This window comes from Oncorhynchus clarkii, unplaced genomic scaffold (assembly GCF_045791955.1).
Source record: "Oncorhynchus clarkii lewisi isolate Uvic-CL-2024 unplaced genomic scaffold, UVic_Ocla_1.0 unplaced_contig_13904_pilon_pilon, whole genome shotgun sequence".
Lineage (NCBI taxonomy): Eukaryota > Metazoa > Chordata > Actinopteri > Salmoniformes > Salmonidae > Oncorhynchus > Oncorhynchus clarkii.
Window position 1 is genome coordinate 31,421 of NW_027258518.1, and position 21,080 is coordinate 52,500.

Here is a 21,080-nt window from a genome sequence, read left to right on the forward strand (position 1 = left end):
ACACTAGCACTTATACACTATACATCTCTCTCTCAGCAACTAATATGTGTAATGCGCTGCGTGCTGGTGTTGGTAAAAACAGAGCTGTTAAATAAACATTCAAAAAACCTCCGAAAACCAGAGTATACAAAAATAACATAATAGGGTGTAAAACTCATCGCACACCAGAACAAAATAACACACCTACATACAGCAAACCATCTCTGAAAAGGACATGAGGGGAAACAGAGGGTTAAATACACAACATGTAATGAATGGGATTGGAACCAGGTGTGTAGGAAGACAAGACAAAACCAATGGAAAATGAAAAATGGATCATATCCAGTCATAACACTACATATCCAGTCATAACACTACAGATCCAGTCATAACACTATAAGACCAGTCATGACACTACAGGACCAGTCATAACACCACAGATCCATTCATAACACTACAGATCCAGTCATAACACTACATATCCAGTCATAACACTACAGATCCAGTCATAACACTACAGATCCAGTCATAACACTACAGGACCAGTCATAACACTATAAGACCAGTCATAACACTACAGATCCAGTCATAACACTACAGGACCAGTCATAACACTACAGGACCAGTCATAACACTACAGATCCAGTCATAACACTACAGATCCAGTCATAACACTACAGATTCAGTCATAACACTACAGATCCAGTCATAACACTACAGGACCAGTCATAACACTACAGATCCAGTCATAACACTACAGATCCAGTCATAACACTACAGATCCAGTCATAACACTACAGATCCAGTCATAACACTACAGGACCAGTGGTGTGGTGGATGGTGAATGCACGTAAATGCCCATTACTCGCCTTTTTAATTTTCTGTAAGAGTTTACCCACCAGTATATGGAGCGGTATTTTACTCACCACGAATGGCAATTAGCGTTTTCCCACCAATTATGTTTGACCACTACGTCACTGAACAGGGTGGTATTATGGGCCCAGCGGACTGGGGGTCTTCAGTTTGCCATTGTATTTCTGTCTTTCTGGTGGCTCAAAGTTAGAGGATGTAGGGACATGCTATCCAGTAGGTGGACTGAATCATTTCCTTGAAGTTTACGATGAGACAGATCATTCTGCATCAGTTAGGTTTTTCACCACAAAAGTCATGAGTAACGTGGCAACGTTTTACAAAACAATTTCACATTTCAGTATTATTTATTTCTTCTTCTTCCATGTCTTGTTAATTAAAAGGCCTGTCTCCCACCGACTGAGAAAAAAACCCTCTGTGTTCTGCCCAGTTTTTGGAATACCTAATACAATCCATGCAACCTTGAATCGGCAGGAAATAAGAGATTTCCGTACAGAGGTAAAGAAGAAGTTCATTTTTTTCCACATCCTGTTCCAAAAACAATCTTCTTTTTCTCTCCTCTTTACTTTCCCTCTCCTTTTTGACCGTGGCTGAGAGACTGAGAGGCTGAGAGGGGCTGAGAGGCTTGTTGGGCTGAGAGGGGCTGAGGGAATGAGAGGAGCTGAGGGGCTGAGAGGCTGAGGCAGGCCTCTGTTTGTGCTCCTGCAGCTGTGTGTTCAGCGCAGATTGGCCTCAGTCAGGGTCAGGGACAACAACACAGCAGAAAGCCGACTAACTCGGCCATGACCGGACAGTATACCCACAGAGACACCCCCATGTGACATTGAAATAATGCTGCTTTCCCACCATGCTGTTGACAAATTTTGTCTGTAGAGCAACAGAGGAATGTGAAGGTAAGCAATTGTAGGCCTGCATAATAAGTTATAGATATTATTAGCATGTAGAAGAATGGATGTGAGGGACAGGGAGGGAAATAGAGAGAGAGATTGAGGGAGAGAGTAATATTGTCAGAGAGAGAGGGAGAGATAGAGAGAGAGAGAGAGAGAGAGAGAGAGAGAGAGAGAGAGAGAGAGAGATCCAGTTCTATATAGGCCCATTGGAAAGCCAAGGTGTGGTTTCTGGTTATGGATAAAGGATGTTCAGGGACTGTGTGTTGGTGGCCACTTGCCAAACAGGACGAGAGAGAGAGGAAGGACAAGCGACAGCTACAGCCTGTGGCCTTATCACAGACGCCTCAGCACAGCTATTGTCCACATCCACACAAGATAACTAAACACATGCATAACTAACCCAACAGGCGATAAATCAAAAAGTAGTCCCTCGTGTCCATCTACAAGCATCTATATCTATATTCTTGCCTAACCCTTTGGACCTAACAGGTACAAGACAACTTGGACACTTGGAATTCTAACACTTAATTACAGCATTACATCACGCACTGTCAAACAGCGACCGAACAGCGGCGAGATATGACAGATGGTTTGTTTTGAGCGTGGTTGCCAGGGAGATGGAAGACAGAACCAATGCCAAGAGGTTGGATGGTTATGGGATGGTTATGGAATGTTGAGGGGCGATGGAGCTGCCAGAGTTTGTTTAGGTCTGATTCTTTATTTATTTTGATTGAATATTAAAGCATACAATCTACCTGCAGTAAAGCCACTCAACATTTACATTACATTCAGTCCTCTAGCAGACACTCCCATCCAGAGAGACCCACAGGAGCAACCAGGGTCAAGCGCCCCTATCTGCACAAACTCCCAACCGCCAGGCCACCAACCATCCAAGATCCCCCGCACAGTTCCCTAGAGCTGCCCCTCAACCATCCGTGTCGTGTCCACAGTTCCCAAGAGCTGCCCCTCAACCATCCGAGACCACCCCACAGTTCCCAAGAGCTGCCCCTCAACCATCTGAGACCCCCCCACAGTTCCCAAGAGCTGCCCCTCAACCATTCGAGATCCCCTCACAGTTCCCAAGAGCTGCCCCTCAACCACCCCTACAGCCCCTGAAAAAACCTCTCCCCCACTCCCCAACCTCACAGTCCACCATCCCCCAATGTATAGGTCAGAGTTAGTGTAAGTCAGAGTTTGTATAGGTCAGAGTTAGTATAAGTCAGAGTTTGTATAGGTCAGAGTTAGTATAAGTCAGAGTTTGTATAGGTCAGAGTTAGTATAAGTCAGAGTTTGTATAGGTCAGAGTTAGTATAAGTCAGAGTTTGTATAGGTCAGAGTTAGTATAAGTCAGAGTTTGTACAGGTCAGAGTTAGTATAAGTCAGAGTTTGTATAGGTCAGAGTTAGTATAAGTCAGAGTTTGTATAGGTCAGAGTTAGTATAAGTCAGAGTTTGTACAGGTCAGAGTTAGTATAAGTCAGAGTTTGTATAGGTCAGAGTTAGTATAAGTCAGAGTTTGTATAGGTCAGAGTTAGTATAAGTCAGAGTTTGTATAGGTCAGAGTTAGTATAAGTCAGAGTTTGTATAGGTCAGAGTTTGTATAGGTCAGAGTTAGTATAAGTCAGAGTTTGTATAGGTCAGAGTTAGTATAAGTCAGAGTTTGTATAGGTCAGAGTTAGTATAAGTCAGAGTTTGTATAGGTCAGAGTTAGTATAGGTCAGAGTTTGTATAGGTCAGAGTTAGTATAAGTCAGAGTTTGTATAGGTCAGAGTTAGTATAAGTCAGAGTTTGTATAGGTTAGAGTTAGTATAAGTCAGAGTTTGTATAGGTCAGAGTTAGTATAAGTCAGAGTTTGTATAGGTCAGAGTTTGTATAGGTCAGAGTTAGTATAAGTCAGAGTTTGTATAGGTCAGAGTTAGTATAAGTCAGAGTTTGTATAGGTCAGAGTTTGTATAGGTCAGAGTTAGTATAAGTCAGAGTTTGTATAGGTCAGAGTTAGTATAAGTCAGAGTTTGTATAGGTCAGAGTTAGTATAAGTCAGAGTTTGTATAGGTCAGAGTTAGTATAAGTCAGAGTTTGTACAGGTCAGAGTTAGTATAAGTCAGAGTTTGTATAGGTCAGAGTTAGTATAAGTCAGAGTTTGTATAGGTCAGAGTTAGTATAAGTCAGAGTTTGTACAGGTCAGAGTTAGTATAAGTCAGAGTTTGTATAGGTCAGAGTTAGTATAAGTCAGAGTTTGTATAGGTCAGAGTTAGTATAAGTCAGAGTTTGTATAGGTCAGAGTTAGTATAAGTCAGAGTTTGTATAGGTTAGAGTTAGTATAAGTCAGAGTTTGTATAGGTCAGAGTTAGTATAAGTCAGAGTTTGTATAGGTCAGAGTTTGTATAGGTCAGAGTTAGTATAAGTCAGAGTTTGTATAGGTCAGAGTTAGTATAAGTCAGAGTTTGTATAGGTCAGAGTTAGTATAAGTCAGAGTTTGTATAGGTTAGAGTTGGTATACATAACAAGTACATCTATGTTAGAATCTGGGGTGCTACATTTAACAGACGGTTGAGGGATGTCTATGCGTGCTGCACCATAGGGCTCTGGTCAAAAGTAGTGCACTATATACAGTAGGACAAAGGGAGCCATTTGGGACATAACCTCTCTGTTGGTTAACAGAAGGTTTGTTTTTTGGCGGCCCTGTGCTGTTGGGGAACTCTTCTCCCAGAGAGTGATTGATATGTTGTTTCCGACTGTACCATTTAAGGGGCCTCTGTCCTGACATGTGACATCCTCTACTGCTGCCACCAACCCCCTAAGAATAGCACCATGTTAAAACGCACCACACAACAAAAGACTGGGAAGCCACTATGACACACCTCATCAGTCATATTTTATATCAAATCATATTATGATCCTAGAAAATTGACAATTTCATGTTACATGACCAAAAGATAAGACAATTAAACAAATAAGATATAAGGCAAATCACCACAGATCCCTCCACATACCTCATCATGACAAACAATCACATCCCAATTTAACTTAATTTACCTTAATCCTAGCCGCTATAACTTAACACCTCCGTTAAAATAGCTCTCGCTACAACGCAAAGACAGCAACCTGCCACGGCAACCACGAGCATGAGGCCAAACAATAACAAACTTTACTGCCGAGAGAAAGACACCTGCTATGGTGCACCATCCACCACCACAACTACAGCCCCACAACAACACACAAGAATGAAAACCACCTGCTAGGTCAGCACACACCGCACACAGAACCCCAACGACAGTACAGCGTAGCCAAGAATAGCCACTCGCTATGGCACTGTCATGTAATTCATAAATTGTGACACATACCTTAGTCAGTGTCCATTCAAAACAACATGCCAAAGCCACATGTCAGGATTCTAGGACTTTGTCACTGTTACATAAACACCAGTTGTCGTGAGAGAACAAAATGGTGGCATGCTTGATGTGTGTGTGTGTGTGTGTATGTGTGTGTGTGTGTTCGTGTGTGAGAGAGGGGGCATTTAGCACAATGACCAATCTTCCTTGTATTTACCTGGTAAGACACACACACACACACACACACACACACACACACACACACACACACACACACAGTGCAGACCACTGCCATCAACAAGATAAAGAGGGAGTCCTGCTGTTGTGGACATTTGCGCCATTGTCCAAGAAACAAATGCTGCATCAATGGAATATCTGTCTACATGTTGAAAATACTCACAGTTAACCCAATGCCCCTGCCTGCTCATAAACTGTCCATTATAGACCTCCCCCTCATTCATTTCCTGTCTATAATCCAATCGGATACTCTAATTAAATTAGTGTGAATTGTGGGTTGTGTTCAGTTTGGTACTGAACACTGCAGATATAAAATACAATGAACATACATGCTATAACTTTCTGAAGCAGACATGTTAAATATGTGATACAATGAACAGACATGCTATAACTTTCTGAAGCAGACATGTTAAATATGTGATACAATGAACAGACATGCTATAACTTTCTGAAGCAGACATGTTAAATGTGTGATACAATGAACAAATGTAACAGGGTTGCTTATGTTTCCACTTGCATCTAAAGAAAGGTGTATTTAATGTTCAAGCATTCTTATTGGTTGGTTCAACTCTGATGACAATAAGGCGTGTTGTGATTGGCCCCGATTGCAGATAGGGGAAGATCGCGAACGTCAGGTCTTCCCAGTATGAAATTGTGATGCAAGGGGTAGGTCACGTTCTGAATACTGTTTTCTATTTTCTATTTTACAATGTGTACAAGTTTGCTGTACATTACTGATTTATACATGTGTGGGTATATGGTACCTGTTAGGGATTGGGGGGCTTTCTGGAATGTGCTTGGTATATGATTGCTGTAAATAACTGTGTTAGCTAGCATACAACGATACAATGGTCACATAAGATCACTGCTAACACAGTTGTCTTCATGCTACAGGTTTTACCATCGACAGCCATCAATACCGTTAAGCCCTGCACAACTAACGTGCTGTTTCCCATTTAACAACAGCAACATAAATAAATTATGCTCAACTGGGACCACTGGCTGATGTGATTTATTTGGACAAAACACAACGCAAGGAGAGTACGATTTACATCTGTTACACAGACATGCTATAACTTTTGGAAGTAGACATGTTAGATATGTAATACAATGAATAGACGCTACAACTTTCGGAAGCCTACATGTTAGAGATTAATGTCTGCAGATCATGTCCTAGGCCTACTGAACACGACTGTGTGCAACTCGTGTCCATTGATATCGATGCTTTGGTTAGCAAGACAGCGCGTTAGCATGCTAATACATAGCTGTTTTGTTCAGTTAACTTAGCTGGCATGTGAGCATGCAAATAGATAGATATTTTGATTAGCCAGCTTGAGTCTAAGCATGCTAGCAACGTTGATTAGCTATCCAGTGTGTTAGCATGCTAATAAATACAGTGGGGCAAAAAAGTCTTTAGTCAGCCACCACTTGTGCAAGTTATCCCACTTAAAAAGATGAGAGAGGCCTGTAATTTTCATCATAGGTACACTTGAACTATGACAGACAAAATGAGAAAAACAAATCTGGAAAATCACATTGTAGGATTTTTAATGAATTTATTTGCAAATTATGGTGGAAAATAAGTATTTGGTCACCTACAAACAAGCAAGATTTCTGGCTCTCACAGACCTGTAACTTCTTCTTTAAAAGGCTCCTCTGTCCTCCACTCGTTACCTGTATTAATGGCACCTGTTTGAACTTGTTATCAGTATAAAATAAACTTGTCCACAACCTCAAACAGTCACAAAACTGTGGGAGCAATTATTAGGAAATGGAAGACATACAAGACCACTGATAATCTCCCTTGATCTGGGGCTCCACGCAAGATCTCACCCCGTTGGGGTCAAAATGATCACAAGAATGGTGAGCAAAAATACCAGAACCACACGGGGGGACCTCGTGAATGACCTGCAGAGAGCTGGGACCAAAGTAACAAAGCCTACCATCAGCAAGGGCATTGAAGGTGAAACGTGGCTGGGTCATTCAGCATGACAATGATCCCAAACACACTGCCCGAGCAATGAAGGAGTGGCTTCGTAAGAAGCATTTCAAGGTCCTGGAGTGTCCTAGCCAGTCTCCAGATCTCAACCCCATAGAAAATATTTGGAGGGAGTTGAAAGTCCGTGTTGCCAAGCAACAGCCCCAAAACATCACTGCTCTAGAGGAAATCTGCATGGAGGAATGGGCCAAAAAGGTGTGTGGAAACCTTGTGAAGACTTGACCTCTGTCATTGCCAACAAAGGGTATATAACAAAGTATTGCGATAAACTTTTGTTATTGACCAAATACTTATTTTCCACCATCATTTGCAAATAAATTCATTAAAAATCCTACAATGTGATTTTCTGCATTTTTTCTGGATTGTCTGTCATAGTTGAAGTGTACCTATGATGAAAATTACAGGCCTCTCTCATCTTTTTAAGTAGGAGAACTTGCACAATTGGTGGCTGACTAAATACTTATTTGCCCCACTGTATATGTTTTATTTACTTAGCCACTGTGTTAATATGCTAAAAACTAGGTTTAGCTATCCAGCATGTTAGCAGTCCTAGCTCGCAACCCTCTTCAGTGCAGACGTTAGCCATGTGCTGAGGGCTCACTTGTGAATCCAACACTAGCCTGACCAAGATCAGTAGCAGGATCTCCTCCCCTGCTGTCATTTAATTACATTAGCCAGACCCTTGATCTCTCTTTTCCCTTTCTCTGCACATTCCTCCCTTTCTTCTCGGACATAGATGGTGACCTATTTTCCGTTAGAATTCCTCGGGCCTACACCCCTCGAGTGGCTGACATCTTCCTTATGAGGGGTCGCTCACGTTCCTGCCGTTTGTGTGGATATGACTAGACAGGAATGAGTGATTAGGTCTGCCACATGATAAATGAGTCAGTCTGTCTCTATCACTTTAATGCACCCCCTCTCTATCTCTCTATCGCTCTCCCTCTAAGTGCGTACCAAATGGCACCCTTGGGGTGGCAGGTAGCCTAGTGGTTAGAGCGTTGGGTCAGTAACCGAAAGGTTGCTGGATTTAATCCCTGAGATGACAAGGTAAAAAATGACATACCCTAAAATGAAATACCCAAAAAATGAATGCCTAAAATGACATACCCAAATCTAACAGCCTGTAGCTCAGGACCTAATGCAAGGATATACATATTCTTGATACCATTTGAAAGGAAACACTTTGAAGTTTGTCGAAGTGTCCTATTCCGAAATACCACAAAGAACCCATTACTCCTGCCAACAGTCGACCGATTAGTCTACTCCCTACACTCAGTAAGATATTGGAGGGTATTGTGAGTAGACAAATATGGGAGTACATGGAAAAGATTGATCTGATTACAGCCAATCAGCATGCTTATCGCTAAAACCATTCCACTACCACTGCATTGGTTGACATGACTGACCAGTGGCTCAATGCTATGGATAATGGCATGTTTGTACTATTTTTAGATTTCAGTGCAGCATTTGATTTAGTCGATCATGAAATAATTTTGACAAAATTAATGCATAATGGTTTTAAGGAGGTAGCATTGAATTGGGTACAGTCATATCTAACTGACAGGAAACAATCCACCTATATAAATGGTTAATTTTCTTCCCCTCATGTGTTAAACTGTGGAATACCGCAGGGCAGCTGCCTTGGGACACTTCTTTATTTAATATATACCAACGACCTTCCCCATGCCTTAGCTGAAACTCAAGCTACTATATTTGCAGATGATACTACAATATATGCAGCAAGACAATCGGTTCAACAGGTACAGCAAGCTTTACAAGGAGATTTGGAGAATATCAGGGAGTGAGTTTGCCAAAACAAACTTGTTTTAAACACCAAGAAAACCAAAGTTATGCTGGTCTGTTCCACCAGGAAAAGGCCAAAACAGCATGGGATACAATTAAGTATGGGAGGAGTACATATTGAAGAAGTGGCAGAAACCAAACTATTGGGAGTGCAGCTAGACAACTGCTTATCATTGTCGTCTCAAATAACTAATCTATGTAAAACAATTATTAAAACTGCATGCATAATCAGTAAGATAGCAAAATATTTACCAGGAAAAATTATTCAGCAAAATAACACAAGCATTAATTGAGAGTCAGGTGAACTACTGTTCTGTGGTCTGGGGAAATGCATCATCAAGTGAAGTTAGGAGGCTGCAGAATACACAGAATGAAGCAGCAAGGATTGTTTTAAAGTGGAGATATGGTTCTTCTGTTGCAGTCATGCGCAATGTTCTTGGTTGGTCATCAATCGACAAGATAATTGAAAAAAAGTCAGACATTCCGCAAATACTAGGAATAGATTGTCCACCATCTATGCGTTATCCAGACAGAAGAGAGAAATAGGCAAAATAACATTTCGATTTAGAGCAATAAAGAAATTGAATAAATTAACAGAGAAAACCAGAAACTTTTCAATATATAAATTTAAACATTATTTTAAATGTAATACATAGAAATGTTGTGGGACTATAGTAGATGAAGAATCAATATTTTTTAGATTGAGTATTTATTTATTGGGTCATTATGTTCAAATCAAATCAAATCAAATTTTATTTGTGATATACACATGGTTAGCAGATGTTAATGCGAGTGTAGCGAAATGCTTGTGCTTCTAGTTCCGACAATGCAGTAATAACCAATGAGTAATCTAACCTAACAATTCCACAAAAACGACCTTATACACACAAGTGTAAAGGGATAAAGAATATGTACATAAAGATATATGAATGAGTGGTGGTACAGAACGGCATAGGCAAGATGCAGTAGATGGTATCGAGTACAGTATATACATATGAGATGAGTAATGTAGGGTACGTAAACATAAAAGTGCCATTGTTTAAAGTGGCTAATGATACATGTATTACTTAAAGATGGCAAGATGCAGTAGATGGAATAGATAACAGTATATACACATGAGATGAGTAATGTAGGGTTTGTAAACATTAAATTAAGTGGCATTGTTTAAAGTGGCCAGTGATGAATTTTTTACATCAATTTCCATTATTAAAGTGGCTGGAGTTGAGACAGTATGTTGGCAACAGCCACTCAATATTAGTGGTGGCTGTTTAACAGTCTGATGGCCTTGAGATAGAAGCTGTTTTTCAGTCTCTCGGTCCCTGCTTTGATGCACCTGTACTGACCTCGCCTTCTGGATGTTAACGGAGTGAACAGGCAGTGGCTCGGGTGGTTGTTGTCCTTGATGATCTTTATGGCCTTCGTGTGACATCGGGTGGTGTAGGTGTCCTGGAGGGGAGGTAGTTTGCCCCCGGTTATGCGTTGTGCAGACCTCACTACCCTCTGGAGAGCCTTACGGTATTGGGCGGAACAGTTGCCGTACCAGGCGGTGATACAGCCCGACAGGATGCTCTCGATTGTGCATTTCTGAGCCTCCTGAGGTTGAAGAGGCGCTGCTGCGCCTTCTTCACAACTCTGTTTGTGTGGGTGTACCAATTCAGTTTGTCCATGATGTGTATGCCAAGGAACTTAAAACTTACTACCCTCTCCACTACTGTCCCGTCGATGTGGGTAGGGGGGTGCTCCCTCTGCTGTTTCCTGAAGTCCACGATCATCTCCTTTGTTTTGTTGACGTTGAGTGTGAGGTTATTTTCCTGATACCACACTCCGAGGGCCCTCACCTCCTCTCTGTAGGCCATCTCGTTGTTGGTAATCAAGCCTACCACTGTAGTGTCGTCCGCAAACTTGATGATTGAGTTGGAGGGGTGCATGGCCACGCAGTCGTGGGTGAACAGGGAGTAGAGGAGAGAGCTCAGAACGTACCCTTGGGGGGCCCCAGTGTTGAGGATAAACGGGGAGGAGATGTTGTTACCTACCCTCACCACCTGGGGGCGGCCCGTCAGGAAGTCCAGTACCCAGTTGCACAGGGCGGGGTCGAGACCCAGGGTCTTGAGCTTGATGATGAGTTTGGACGGTACTATGTTGTTAAATGCTGAGCTGTAGTCGATGAACAGCATTCTCACATAGGTATTCCTCATGTCCAGATGGGTTAGGGTAGTGTGCAGTGTGGTTGCGATTGCGTCGTCTGTGGACCTATTGTGGCGGTAAGCAAATTGGAGTGGGTCTAGGGTGTCAGGTAGGGTGGAGGTGATATGGTCCTTGACTAGTCTCTCAAAGCACTTCATGATGACGGAAGTGAGTGCTACGGGGCGGTAGTCGTTTAGCTCAGTTACCTTAGCTTTCTTGGGAACAGGAACAATGGTGGCCCTCTTGAAGAATGTGGGGACAGCAGACTGGGATAAGGATTGATTGAATATGTCCGTAAACACAGCTGTGTTTGCGCATGCTCTGAGGACGCGGCTGGGGATGCCATCTGGGCCTGCAGCCTTGCGAGGGTTAACACGTTTAAATGTTTTACTCACGTCGGCTGCAGTGAAGGAGAGTCCGCAGGTTTTGGTAGCGGGCCGTGTCAGTGGCACTGTATTGTCCTTCAAAGCGAGCAAAGAAGTTATTTAGTCTGTCTGGGAGCAAGACATCCTGGTCCGCGACGGGGCTGGTTTTCTTTTTGTAATCCGTGATTGACTGTGGACTCTGCCACATACCTGTTGTGTCTGAGCCGTTGAATTGCGACTCTACTTTGTCTCTATTCTGACGCTTATTAGCTTGTTTGATTGCCTTGCGGAGGGAATAGCTAAACTGTTTGTATTCGGTCATGTTTCCGGTCACCTAGCTCTGGGTAAAAGCAGTGGTTAGCGATTTCAGTTTCGCGCGAATGCTGCCATCAATACACGGTTTCTGGTTTGGGAATGTTTTAATAGTTGCTGTGGGTACGGTATCGCCAATTCACTTTCTAATGAACTCGCTCACCGAATCAACGTATTCGTCAATGTTGTTGTTGGACGCAATGCGGACATATCCCAATCCACGTGATCAAAGCAGTATTGAAGCGTGGAATCAGATTGGTCGGACCAGCGTTGAACAGACCTGAGCGCGGGAGCTTCCTGATTTAGTCTTTGTCTATAGGCTGGGAGCAACAAAATGAAGTCGTGGTCAGGTTTTCCAAAAGGAGGGCGGATGAGGGCCTTATATGCGTCGCTGAATAACAATGATCCAGGGTTTTACCAGCCCTGGTTGCACAATCAATATGCTGATAGAATTTAGGGAGTCTTGTTTTCAGATTAGCCTTGTGGGAATCCCATCAGGCCTTTTCCACAGGATTACCTCCCACAACGGACTAATCAAATGTCTCAGTCAGTCATCCCCCCCGGAATCGATCAGGGTGGAATGTTCCGCTAATGACACCCTACCCATATGCCAGTGCATCTGGAGACCCAATATCAAGAGAGGGGGGTGATGGAAATCAGGAGAAATCATTGCTCCTTCACCATTTTGACGTTGCAGCTTTTCCATCTTTTGACAACCTATACCTATCCTTCATTCAAAGGGCCAGACAGCCAGCGTCTCCTTGTCCTATCAGAGTGGATTGAGTGGGCATCTCACCACTCCAGTTCCTGAATAGACCCCTATCCTCTTAACCACTCACAACCCCTTCAGACAGTCATCGCCTCTTCACTTCAATCCATCACTCACTGACTCCATGGGGTCTCCACTGTAGAGGTGCCCAGAATCACACACACACACACACACACACACACACACACACACACACACACACACACACACACACACACACACACACACACACACACACACACACACACATACAGTCAGATGCACGCACGCACGCAAGCATGCAGACACACGAACACACACACAAACACACACACATGCTCTCTGTTTCCTCTGACTAAGTCCTTCTCCAACGTCTATTAGGCACAGTGAGAGAGCTCTGTTTACTTTAGCACATCTCTTTAGCTCGTCTCTTCAGCTCGTCTCTTGAGCTAGTCTCTTCAGCATGTCTCTTTAGTTTGTCTCTTCAGCTCGTCTCTTCAGCATGTCTCTTTAGTTTGTCTCTTCAGCTCGTCACTTTAGCTCGCCTCTTTAGCTCGTCTCTTCAACTCGTCTCTTCAGCATGTCTCTTTAGTTTGTCTCTTCAGCTCGTCTCTTTAGCTCGTCTCTTTAGCTCGTCTCTTCAGCTCGTCTCTTCAGCTCGTCTCTTCAGCTCGTCTCTTCTGCTCGTCTCTTTAGTTTGTCTCTTCAGCTCGTCTCTTTAGTTTGTCTCTTCAGCTCGTCTCTTTAGCTCGTCTCTCTAGCTCGTCTCTTCAGCTCGTCTCTTCAGCTCGTCTCTTTAGCTCGTCTCTCTAGCTCGTCTCTTTAGTTTGTCTCTTCAGCTCGTCTCTTTAGCTTGTCTCTTTAGTTTGTCTCTTCAGCTCGTCTCTTCAGCTAGTCTCTTCAGCTCGTCTCTTCAGCTCGTCTCTTCAGCTCATCTCTTCAGCTCGTCTCTTCAGTTTGTCTCTTTAGCTCGTCTCTTCAGCTCGTCTCTTCAGCTTGTCTCTTCAGCTCGTCTCTTCAGCTCGTCTCTTCAGCTCGTCTCTTCAGTTAGTCTCTTCAGCTCGTCTCTTCAGCTCGTCTCTTCAGCTCGTCTCTTCAGTTAGTCTCTTCAGCTCGTCTCTTCAGCTCGTCTCTTCAGCTCGTCTCTTCAGCTCGTGGAAGTCTGTCTATAAGGCCTGGAACAGGTCTGCAGTTACAACATCACTAAAGAACACTAAGACATATGTCTAAGAATAAAATTATAAACTTCTCATCTCAACCTTTGGTCTGTAGACGGGCACTGCTAGATAGAGGCTGAATGTAAAATGTGTGTAAAAAAAATATAAAATTAAAAGTCTTCTTCAGGTTTTGACATACAGAACACATTAACTCGGCGGAAAAAAGAAACGTCCCTCTTTCAGGACCATGTCTTTCAAAGATAATTCGTAACAATCCAAATAACTTCACAGATCTTCATTGTAAAGGGTTTGAACACTGTTTCCCATGCTTGTTCAATGAACCATGAACGATGACTGAACATGCACCTGTGGAAAGGTTGTTAAGACAGTAACAGTTTACAGACGGTAGTCAATTAAGGTCACAGTTATGAAAACTTAGGACACGAAAGTGGCCTTTCCACTGACTCTGAAAAACACCAAAACAAAGATGCCAAGGGTCCCTGCTCATCTGTGTGAATGTGCCTTAGGCTTGCTGCAAGGAGGCATGAGGACTGCAGATGTGGCCAGGGCAATAAATGCAATAAATAAATAAATAAATTGCAATGTCCGTACTGTGAGATGCCTAAGACAGCACTACAGGGAGACAGGATGGACAGCTGATCATTCTCGCAGTGGCAGACCACGTGTAACAACACCCATACAGGATTGGTACATCTGAACATCACACCTGCGGGACAGGTACAGGATGGCAACAACAACTGTCCGAGTTACACCAGGAATGCACAATCCCTCCATCAGTGGTCAGACTGTCCGCAATAGGCTGAGAGAGGCTGGACTGAGGGCTTGTAGGCCTGTCGTAAGGTAGGTTCTCACCAGACATCACAGGCAACAACGTACAAACGCACAAACCCACCGTCGCTGGACCAGACAGGACTGGTTAAAAGGGCTCTTCACTGACGAGTCTCGGTTTTATCTCACCAGGGGTGATGGTCGGATTCGTGTTTATCGTCGAAGGAATGAGCATTACACCGAGGCCTGTACTCTGGAGCGGGATCGATTTGGAGGTGGAGGGTCCGTCATGGTCTGGGGCGGTGTGTCACAGCATCATCGGACTGAGCTTGTTGTCATTGCAGGCAATCTCAACGCTGTGTGTTACAGGGAAGACATCCTCCTCCCTCATGTGGTACCCTTCCTGCAGGCTCATCCTGACATGACCCTCCAGCATGACAATGCCACCAGTCATACTGCTTGTTCTGTGCGTGATTTCCTGCAAGACAGGATTGTCAGTGTCCTGCCATGGCCAGCGAAGAGCCCAGATCTCAATCCCATTGAGCGCGTCTGGGACCTGTTGGATCGGAGGGTGAGGGCTAGGGCCATTCCCCCCAGAAATGTCTGGGAACTTGCAGGTGCCTTGGTGGAAGAGTGGGGTAACATCTCACAGCAAGAACTGGCAAATCTGGTGCAGTCCACGAGGAGGAGATGTACTGCAGTACCTAAATCGGCTGGTGGCCACACCGGATACTGACTGTTACTTTTGTCCCTTTGTTCAGGGACACATTATTCAATTTCTGTTAGTCACATGTCTGTGGAACTTGTTCAGATTATGTCTCCGTTATTGAATCTTGTTATATTCATACAAATATTTACTTAACTTATGTTAAATTGATGAAAATAAATGCAGTTGACAGTGAGAGGACTTTTTTTTTTGCTGAATTTATATATGGAAGAAGAATGACAACAGATAACACAGAAATCCGTTTTTCCTGTTTAAAGATACAAAGCCAATCACCTATCTAGTATTTTGTCTGGATAGCACAATTCTCGGGTGATAAATAACAAATAACTCAGGAGATTAAGCGATAGATTCTGTGTAACGACCTTCTTCCATTCTGAAGTGTTGAATTGCTTAAAAGACCATAACCTTTGAAATACATGTTTTTAACAGCTTTTTGAAGAGGAGCGGAAGTGAACCCTGGAACCCCAAAGAACTTCCTGTGCTTCTGTAAACAACAGATAAGAGCATAACCTTCGATATCATCTCTTTTTATCAAATCATAATGTTGTATGTCTTTCTATGTGGCAATTTGTCAATAGAATAGCAGTGTCTAATTCAGCGTCCCCTCAATCACAAGACAACAGCCAAAAACAAACACTGGATAAAGTGATTCAGTCCCAGAAGATTTGTCCAAGAAATGGTCAACCCACCTGTGTGTTCATTGTGTGCTTGTCCCAAAAACACAAAGACGACACAGTCAGACAGAAAAGCCATTAAGTGAGCGACTGAAGAGGTCAAGATGTAAATCTCTCTTGAACAAAGTCCCACCCCCTCCCTCGGCCCCCTTCGCCCCACTTGGTCTGTCCTGTCACGACCCCAGCCCCCCCCCCCCCACCCCTATGACCCTTTTGTTGGGGCGAGGTGGCTCAAGACCCAGGAACCTGCTAATTACGGGCTTTAGTTGTCTGCCAAGGAACCAGGCCCTCGGAATGGCTGAGCCACATTCCTACCAGTCAGAGTCAGTCTGTGTGTGATTGTGTGTGTGTGTCTGTGTGTGCGCGTGCGTGTGTGTTCGCTGTCTGTCGGTCCATCCCTCCATCCGTCTGTGAGAAACTCTCTGGGTTGTAGTGCGTGACTTGTGCCTTGCCAGCTCACTAAGTGCACTGCAAACACTCCTCACGGGACTGTATAGTAAACAGACACAGACAGAGGGATTGGAGGGACTTGAGGTGTGTAAAGAAAGGCAATAAGCCCTTCTCCGATGGGATCTAAACCTAATCACACAGTTGGCCTGGTGTGAAATGCCCCGTACCTCCTGCTATAGCTGCTCAGTTGAGCGACCAGCCGGCCGACCCATTTAGAGACAGATTTCAGGCTAGACAAAACCAGAGATTAAGAGACAGGTGGAACCAGAGATTCATTAAGAGACATATTTCAGGTTAGAACGAACCAGAGATCCTTTACACTTTTGACTGACATCAACTTTTACAGAACCGTCACAAAACGTGAACTTGCCTTGAAATAAACCAAACCTTAAGACCTCTGTTGTTGTTTGACAGATCCATCACAAACAAAGCCTTGAGACCCCTGTTGTGGATTGTGTTGGAAATGGTAGGTTAAAATGTGACCAAACCTAACACTTCAATTGAAATGTTCCCCAAAACCTTGACACCCTATATGGTTGATTTGAGGTTGAAATCTGGGATAAAGCATAAGCGTCACGATGATTGACTGATTTACCCCAGTCTTGGGTTTGGTCCCGGGAGCAGCAGTCGGCCTAGCGGGGGACAGAGTAGTGGATACTTGATGCTGTTGTGGAGTATTCACAGACTGAAAAGTGCTTGACACTCTCCCAACGGGCTTTACTGAGTCGAAGTCCACTTCCTGCAACCGAGGAAGGACATTGATTGGTTTAGAGATAAACTTTAGAGCAATAGTTTATGGCTATTTCTATGACTTATTCCTTTGAAGCTAGCCATGTTAGCATTAGGTTCTCCTGAAGCTAGCTAGGTACTGACTGTCTCCTGTAACGTCTAGCTAGTTACTGACAGAGCCATGTATTTAGAGAGTTGGGCCAATGAGGTTTCTGTATTATGATGCATTTACATGACACTTCAACATTCTATGGCGGCCATGTTAGCTCCCCATTAACATTACATGGGGAATATTTAAACAATGCTATGTAACTGAATGTCTAGAATTAGAGACGATATTGTAAATTGTAAAAGTTGTCTCTGTGTACTGGTACTGACCCTTCGCTGGTGTCTCCTGAGGGTGGGGGTGATGGCCATGGTGGAGGAGGAGGAGGCGCTGAGGGCCGTGTCGATCTCCTCGTCCAGCTGGTCTAGCTTCATCAGCAGTAACACCATGGAGTCCAGACGAGAATGCTCCTGCTCCTCTCTAGAACTCTACAGGTGGGAGGTAGGGAGGATGGGGGGAGGTAGGGAGGGAGAGAGACAGAGAGATGGAGGGAGAGATTATTTGCACTTAAAATATCTGGTAACAGTGTTATTGATTTACATTTGAATCGTTTAGCAGACGCTATTATACAGAGCGACTTACAGGATAAATTAGGGGTAAGTGCCTTGCTCAAGGTCAAATCGACAGAATGTTCACCAAGTGGGCTCAGGGATTTGAACCGGCATCTTGCCGCTCTATATTTGACTATTTTTGATTGAAGGAGAACAGTGATAATGATTCATATTGTGTCTTTACTGGGCATCAACCACTAAAGGATACTTTAGGCCTCGGTTCTTTCTCTCTTCTGTTGGTCCTTCCACTTTGTGGTTAGATACAGCTAACTGACTATCATCTAATAAGCCCGTTCATCGTTAGTCATGTCCTCTCTTGCTCTCTTTTAAAGGGAAGGGAGCAGGTATATGTATTGTCTCATGTCAACTCTAATACATAACACATAACACAGACAGGGACTTCACTGTTCAGTCATGTTTTCTCTCTTAGCCCTCTGAAAGCATTACGTTGAGCAGTTTTCCTATGTGTGTTTGATTGAATTGGGGCCTTGTGAATGAGACAAGAAAGGCCTGATGTAATGCATGCCAGAGATATATATCAACTAAGGCTTTGATTCAATATCATGTTGACCACAGAAAGTCTTTGATAGAATCCTGGGATGGGATCCTCAGATGCACTCAAATTAATTGGGCAACCTCTTCTGCCCTCTCCTTGTCTTTCTCTCTCTCTCTTTGGTTCTCTTCCACCATTCCCAATTTTTTCTTCTTACATTTTTCACCAAAAAGCCCCCCTCTGTCTCCAATTATATCCTTTCATATCCTTTTTTTAATGACCCCCTCTCTTCCTGTTGTCTTTCCTCCCTTCTCCTTGCCACCACTCGTTCACTTTCTTCTTCACTCACTTATTTTCTTCTCCTCTGTTAACTTGCTCCTCTGCTTCTCTTCCCTGATGTGTCTGTCATAGCAGGTCTTACACTGACCTCAGGTGGTCTCTCTGTCATAGCAGGTCTTACACTGACCTCAGGTGGTCTCTCTGTCATAGCAGGTCTTACACTGACCTCAGGTGGTCTGTCTGTCATAGCAGGTCTTACACTGACCTCAGGTGGTCTGGTTGTCAAAGTAGGTCTTACACTGACCTCAGGTGGTCTGTCTGTCATAACAGGTCTTACACTGACCTCAGGTGGTCTGTCTGTCATAGCAGGTCTTACACTGACCTCAGGTGGTCTGTCTGTCATAGCAGGTCTTACACTGACCTCAGGTGGTCTGTCTGTCATAGCAGGTCTTACACTGACCTCAGGTGGTCTGTCTGTCATAGCAGGTCTTATACTGACCTCAGGTGGTCTGTCTGTCATAGCAGGTCTTACACTGACCTCAGGTGGTCTCTCTGTCATAGCAGGTCTTACACTGACCTCAGGTGGTCTCTTTGTCATAGCAGGTCTTACACTGACCTCAGGTGGTCTCTCTGTCATAGCAGGTCTTACACTGACCTCAGGTGGTCTCTCTGTCATAGCAGGTCTTACACTGACCTCAGGTGGTCTGTCTGTCATAGCAGGTCTTACACTGACCTCAGGTGGTCTGTCTGTCATAGCAGGTCTTACACTGACCTATCAGGTGGTCTGTCTGCAATAAGACGTGTCTCTCTGTCTCTCTGTCTCTCTGTCTCTCTGTTTCTCTGTCTGTCTGTCTGTCTGTCTGTCTGTCTGTCTGTCTGTCTGTCTGTCTGTCTGTCTCCCTGTCTGTCTGTCTGTCTGTCTGTCTGTCTGTCTGTCTGTCTGTCTGTCTCTCTCTCTCTCTCTCTCTCTCTCAATTCAATTTAATTCAAGGGCTTTATTGGCATGGGAAACATGTGTTAACATTGCCAAAGCAAGTGAGGTAGATAATAAATAAAGTGAATATATAAAGTGAAAAACAATAAAAATGAACAGTAAACATTACACATACAGAAGTTTCAAAACAATAAAGACATTACAAATGTCATATTATATATATATATACAGTGTTTTAACAATGTACAAATGGTTAAAGGACAATGGTGTTTGTTCTTCACCGGTTGCCCTTTTCTTGTGGCAACAGGTCACAAATCTTGCTGCTGTGATGGCACACTGTGGAATTTCACCCAGTAGATATGGGAGTTTTTCAAAATTGGATTTGTTTTCGAATTCTTTGTGGATCTGTGTAATCTGAGGGAAATATGTCTCTCTAATATGGTCATACATTGGACAGGAGGTTAGGAAGTGCAGCTCAGTTTCCACCTCATTTTGTGGGCAGTGAGCACATAGCCTGTCTTCTCTTGAGAGCCATGTCTGCCTACAGCGGCCTTTCTCAATAGCAAGGCTATGCTCACTGAGTCTGTACATAGCCAAGCTTTCCTTAATTTTGGGTCAGTCACAGTGGTCAGGTATTCCGCCGCTGTGTACTCTCTGTGTAGGGCCAAATAGCATTCTAGTTTGCTCTGTTTTTTTGTTAATTCTTTCCAATGTGTCAAGTAATTATCTTTTTGTTTTCTCATGATTTGGTTGGGTCTAATTGTGCTGTTGTCCTGGGGCTCTGTAGGGTGTGTTTGTGTTTATGAACAGAGCCCCAGGACCAGCTTGCTTAGGGGACTCTTCTCCAGGTTCATCTCTCCGTAGGTGATGGCTTTGTTATGGAAGGTTTGGGAATCGCTTCCTTTTAGGTGGTTATAGAATTTAACGGCTTTAACATCATCTCTCTCTCTCTCTCTCTCTCTCTCTCTCTCCCTCTCCTTGCTCTCTCTCTCTCTCTCTCTCTCTCTCTCTCTCTCTCCCTCTCTCTATCTCTCTCCCTCTCTCTCTCTGTCTCTCTGTCTCTCTCCCTCTCTCTCTCTCTCTCTCTCTCTCTCTCTCCCTCTCTCTCTCCCTCTCTCTCTGTCTCTCTCTCTGTCTCTCTGCCTCTCTCTCTCCCTCTCTCTCTCTCTGTCTCTATGCCTCTCTCTCTCTCTCTCTCTCTCTCTTTGTATCCCCTTTGACTGTATCCCTCTCCCCTCCCCTATCCTCCATCCTTCCTCTCCTCCTTTTCTCTCCCTCCATCCCCCCTCTTGCCCTCCCTCCATCCATCCCTCCTCTCTCCCCTCTCTGGGTGGGGCCTTCTGCTTTCTGTGACCATCTACAGAAAGAGCTGGGATGACATCATAAGAGCTGGATCATTAGTTCCAAAGAAACCATGTTACAAACAGCCCTCTGGAACCATTTTATGGAACCATTTTACGCACCAGTGTGTGTG

The 21,080-nt window shown here is 43.8% G+C and overlaps 1 protein-coding gene across 1 annotated transcript in view; it reads right to left on the reverse strand.

Annotated features, from left to right (window-relative positions):
* Nucleotides 1–16,726: 16,726 nt before the first annotated feature.
* Nucleotides 16,727–21,080, reverse strand: part of LOC139397165 (uncharacterized) — a 12,795-nt gene continuing 8,441 nt past the window's right edge. The window contains exons 3-5 of the mRNA XM_071144038.1: nucleotides 17,612–17,777; nucleotides 17,110–17,249; nucleotides 16,727–16,744 (exon numbers count right to left, since the gene is read on the reverse strand). Of these exons, the coding sequence (XP_071000139.1) occupies nucleotides 16,727–16,744; nucleotides 17,110–17,249; nucleotides 17,612–17,777 (324 nt within the window). The remainder of the gene's footprint in view (nucleotides 16,745–17,109; nucleotides 17,250–17,611; nucleotides 17,778–21,080) is intronic.